This window comes from Pterocles gutturalis, unplaced genomic scaffold, assembly GCF_000699245.1.
Source record: "Pterocles gutturalis isolate BGI_N339 unplaced genomic scaffold, ASM69924v1 scaffold6578, whole genome shotgun sequence".
Lineage (NCBI taxonomy): Eukaryota > Metazoa > Chordata > Aves > Pterocliformes > Pteroclidae > Pterocles > Pterocles gutturalis.
The window spans coordinates 106,218-110,904 of record NW_010117928.1 but is presented as its reverse complement, the minus strand read 5'-3'; the positions used below and the strand labels follow the sequence as shown (position 1 = coordinate 110,904).

The 4,687-nt window shown below is 39.4% G+C and overlaps 1 protein-coding gene across 1 annotated transcript in view; it reads left to right on the top strand.

Moving 5' to 3' along the window:
* Positions 1–2,886: 2,886 nt before the first annotated feature.
* The window catches only part of SORBS2 (sorbin and SH3 domain containing 2), a 55,598-nt gene continuing 53,797 nt past the window's right edge, over positions 2,887–4,687 (top strand). Inside the window, exon 1 of the mRNA XM_010075995.1 lies at positions 2,887–2,910. Within this exon, the coding sequence (XP_010074297.1) occupies positions 2,887–2,910 (24 nt within the window). The remainder of the gene's footprint in view (positions 2,911–4,687) is intronic.

Here is a 4,687-nt window from a genome sequence, read left to right as displayed (position 1 = left end):
TTGGGACAGTGACCACCTGGAGCAAGATGACCTAGAGTAAAAGAGATCCAGAACAATAAAAGGGGTGAACTTCCAGAGGATCCTCACCTATATACTGGGTAAGACGTGTATGTTATGGAATAGATTATTGGCCACTTTGGGTCTCAATCCCGAACCTAAGATCAAATCCTGGGCTAGTAACTGGGGCTGTGCTCCCTCCCAGCTTCTCCTGTTTGCAGACAGCCAGAGAAGCTGAAAGACCTTGTCAACTGCATAAACATCACTTTTTATCAGCTTTCTTCTGAGCACAAATCCAAAACACAGCCTCTTGCTAGCTATTATGAAGAAAGTTAACTCTGTCTCACCTTAACCTAGGACATCCTATCATAGTGCTAAGTGCAAAGCCTGTATACATGGTTTTCTCCACATCCCAGGATTCTAGACTATTTGATTGCTCCCAGTTTGCTGATCTAAAGGCCTATCAATTCTGGTTTGGATATACCTGAAGTAATTAAAGTGTCTTCCTGTGACTTTTACTCTTGTATGCTGAAGATCTGTGTTCCCCAATAACAACCTGATTTAATTCTCATTGCTCATGTAAAAATCCCACTGATAGCCTTCAGTTTGAGGCCTATGAAGGATCAAATCCAAAATGTCTTCTAAATTTAACATCATGCATTTTGGGAAAAAGGCCCAAATATTCAGACATTTGCCATGCAGGGTTGCCCCTCGCCATATATGTGTAGCACTGGTCTATTTCCAGGATTTCCAACTTGAGTAAACAGCTGAAACAGCCATGCCAAATCCAGTTCTCTGCAGTAGGAAGGAGCAGAAATATTCAAATTAAAATTAGAGCTTTCAGTTACCAGAGGTGCTTTTGCTGGTTTATATTACAGTTCAAATATTTTGCTTCAGAACAATCAATGGATGTTAACATCAGAGAAAATGCAATTGTAGCCTTCACCAGTAGTGTTAGAATATTTTTTTTTCTCCCTACATTCATTTATCCTGCGGTGGAAAGGTCTCACAAGCGCTGTACCTGCTGTTGCGTAAAAAGATGCTCTGTCATAGCCACCCACTAATTTACTAGAACATACTGCCTGAAGAAGTAGGGCTCTTTCCTGCACACAGGAAAGAAGTACATCATCTGCAGCAGCACAAATTTTCACATTACACATCCCAGCAGTGACGTGGTTTTTGTGAAGTAAGTGACTCTGAGTTTCAGAGGAAAATGGTAATAGTGTTGTATTAATTTCATTAATTATAAAGGTGGGCTTGGGGGACAGGGGTAGAAATACTGCAAGTCACCACAAACCAGTAGCAGCCTGAACAGTTCACATGAAATACTGCAGGTAGATCAACAGGTTGCTCTACAGATGCCAGGTTACTGAGGTCCATTTTTGTGGTTTATATGTAGAGGCACTTAAACATACCAACATAACCTTAAGGGATAAAAATTGTGCATCAGAATTTGTGTTTTAAAAATATTCATGCACCAAAACTTAACATTTCTAAACACATATCACATAAGTCTTTGTGGAGGGCTGTTTGGAATCTGTTGCTGTGCTTACAGAACAGCAGTTTTCTATAGTTGGCTAGACTTGGGGGGCAGGAAAAGTTTTGAAATTATATCACTAGTTTTAAGGAATGGATAGAAAAGGTGCAAGAGTTTGATGTACACGACAAAGGCTGCTGCCACTATTTCTCAATTGATTTTGCTGGGCTTGTGGGTTTTTTCTTTTTTTTAATGGACAAGGTGCTGTGAAAAGTAACTCTGATCTAAGACCTGAGTTGAATAGCCTGTCTAGTCCTTGAATAAGTTTATAATTCTGTTAATGTAACATTAAGCAGGTCAAAGCCCCAGCTAAGTTTTTTTCTGTGTGTGTGCTGTATATGTATGTGGTTAAGGTTATTGTCAGTTTTTGTACATCATACTGAAATGGGTAAGCATGTTATAACTGCCAAGTGTGATTATTATATCATTATAGAATATTCTGTTATCTTTACAGAGTCCACAGAGACATATTCACAGCATGTTCAGACTGTTGGCAGCACCACTACCACCAGTACAATACCAATCTGTAGATCCTCAGAAGAAGAAAAAAAAATTACAGTCATTAAAGCTCCACATTATGCAGGGATTGGCCCGGTAGATGAATCTGGAATCCCTACAGCAATTAGAACGGTAGGATATTCTGGGGAATCTGTGTATGAACTCATACAATGAATTGATTGTTGGTAATGGGTTTTTCACATTCTTCTAGTCTTATATAATGTGGAATACAGTGTGCGTAATCAGCGAGCTCATGAATATAATATTGTGTGTTGATGGAAAAGGAGAATGCTGATGGGAGCATAATTGGGCAACCTCATGTTTTTAGTTTTAATTAGAAGTAGCCAAAACTTTGTGTCTCTTTCTTGCTTCTCTTGTAGTTCTTGCTTTTTGAGATATGCAGTAATTGTGTTTGTTTTGTTATTTCTAAAGTAAAGTTTATCCATGCTATATATATGCATGCATGAAAGTGTATGTTTCTCATATCATCAGGGTAGTGTAGAAATTAATAGTTTTGTTCTGACTAGCATTTTTGTGGAAGTGCAATATGTAATTGTGCCCTTGAGTGACATGTAAACAAGTAGCATGGGAGCCTTTTCATTGTGACTAGCCCAGTTTTGATCGTTTGCCACTAGTCACTGCGTGAGCGGTCCCAGGATGCCGAACTGAAGAGTTTTGTTTTCACTATGCTGAAGCATTCTTTCCACTCTGCTGTCAGGGCAGCCTCTTCTGGCTGGTCCGGAGAGCACAGTGGCAGCTGCACTAGGTCTGTAAAGGAAGTGCTTACTGGCCTTCCCAGACGGAGAAGAAGTGCTGTGCTACACGGAGAAAGAGTAAGAAGAGTGGGAACCAGGATGAAAGCAGCAGAGCCCTTGCAGGTGAAGTCTATGAGGTGCAAGGATGTAGCAGATGTTAGATGTATACTGACATATGGGGCTGCATTGTATTGCCAAGAACTGCTTCAATGGATTGAAAAATTAGGGGGAAAATCAGGAACTGATGGAGAAAAGCAGTAGAAAAAGTTCAGAATAAGTGGTAAGATGGGGACAATTTTGATAAGAGTGGGGGAAAGTCTGGCATTTCTTCCTTTATTTTTGACATAAAAATTAATAGGATCAGAATCTTTTAAAAATGAAGACATTTCTTTGCAACCCTTTTTAAGTAAATAAGTCCCTGTGCTTATATAAAGTAGGGTTTTTTTTCTTCTTTTGACTAGCAGATTGATCTAATAGGGTGCATATCAGTTGTATAAGATAATAACAGAAATCCCCCTCAAGTGTGAGGTTGGCAGTCTGCCAATCTATATTTAACTTTCGAATGGTATGGTCTTAGTCTGTCAGATTTTCTCCTAAAAACATAGTTTAATTTGAATGAGGACATTTTTCAGCTGGATTTGCTCTGGTTTTTGTTATATTTACATTTCAAATTGTCTTATAGTTTGTAAACTTAGTATTACAGAAATGAGTTACGAGTTAAAAGATTATGTTAGTATGCATGTGTGAGTGTGTGTCTCGTGTGCCGCTTTGTGTCCTTATTCTCTTCCTTACAACTTAGCTGGAAGTGAGATTGTTTTCAAGATACTGATTTGAGATTACATTTTAAATGTGCACGAGTATATTTGAGCCCTGTGTACTCCAGTCGCGTAAGAGCAAAGGCGGTATAGCTGTCAGCAAAAGACTCAAATATGCTGCACCTTGACACCTCTCTGAAGTGCAGTACTGTGCAGAAACATGGAAAAGTGCTGTAACTGCATTTCCCATGAACAGTAGAAGGTAGGATATATCCCTCGCTCTTTCTCCAAGGTCAGTGAGCAATCCAAATAGGCATCTTCTCCCAGAAAGTTCAGCCTCACTCCATCTGGAGAGAGAAAGAAGTTTTCAAATTAGTTGAGTTTCTCGTTGCATGCAAAGTTTAAAATTTTCTTATTCTTCCATTTTTACGAAAATGACAACATTCTATCAAAAAAGTAGTAAATGCAGATTCATGAGTGATAGGTAACGTACACACTGTGTTCCAAACCACCATGCTACTCAAAGGTAAGCTTGTAAATAAGAACTTAGGAGTATCTGTATTCCAGATTTGTAGTGCTTTTCAGAAGTAAAGAGATTTTTCAAGCTGTGGTTCTGTCTTCCAAGTCTGTCTTTACTCTCAGAACATGGTTTGTGACAGTCTTTTAGCCAAGGAGAGTGATGTTCTCTTTCTATTTCTGCAAACCCTCTCTGTCCAAAGCTGCTGAAAGGGGAAGGATTCCTATAAAGCTGTACCTTCTCTCAGAACCTCCGTGCCATGTTAGCGTGTTCCGTCCATACCCCATGAGCTCCTGCCAGCTCTAGGAAGTACAAGTCTGAAGCCTGAAAATTCAGATCATTGTTAAGTTCTGCCACCATGCCAAGCCCAGCCCCAAAGATGATGAAATTTCAAGGCATTAAAAATTAAGTCTTCAGAAAAGAGAGGGTAAAATGCTGTTCACTCAGAAAAGCGTTCAGCCAAATGGCACCACCAGAGTTTACCATCGACAGGGTCCCAGGAAAGGAAAAAACAGCTTCACGGAAAGCAGTATGACTGCACTGTTTTAGACTATCCAAAATGATTGCTTCATGTCTAACTATCAAAATTAAATCAGTAGAGTGAAAGGGGCTCTATTTACTAAGAACA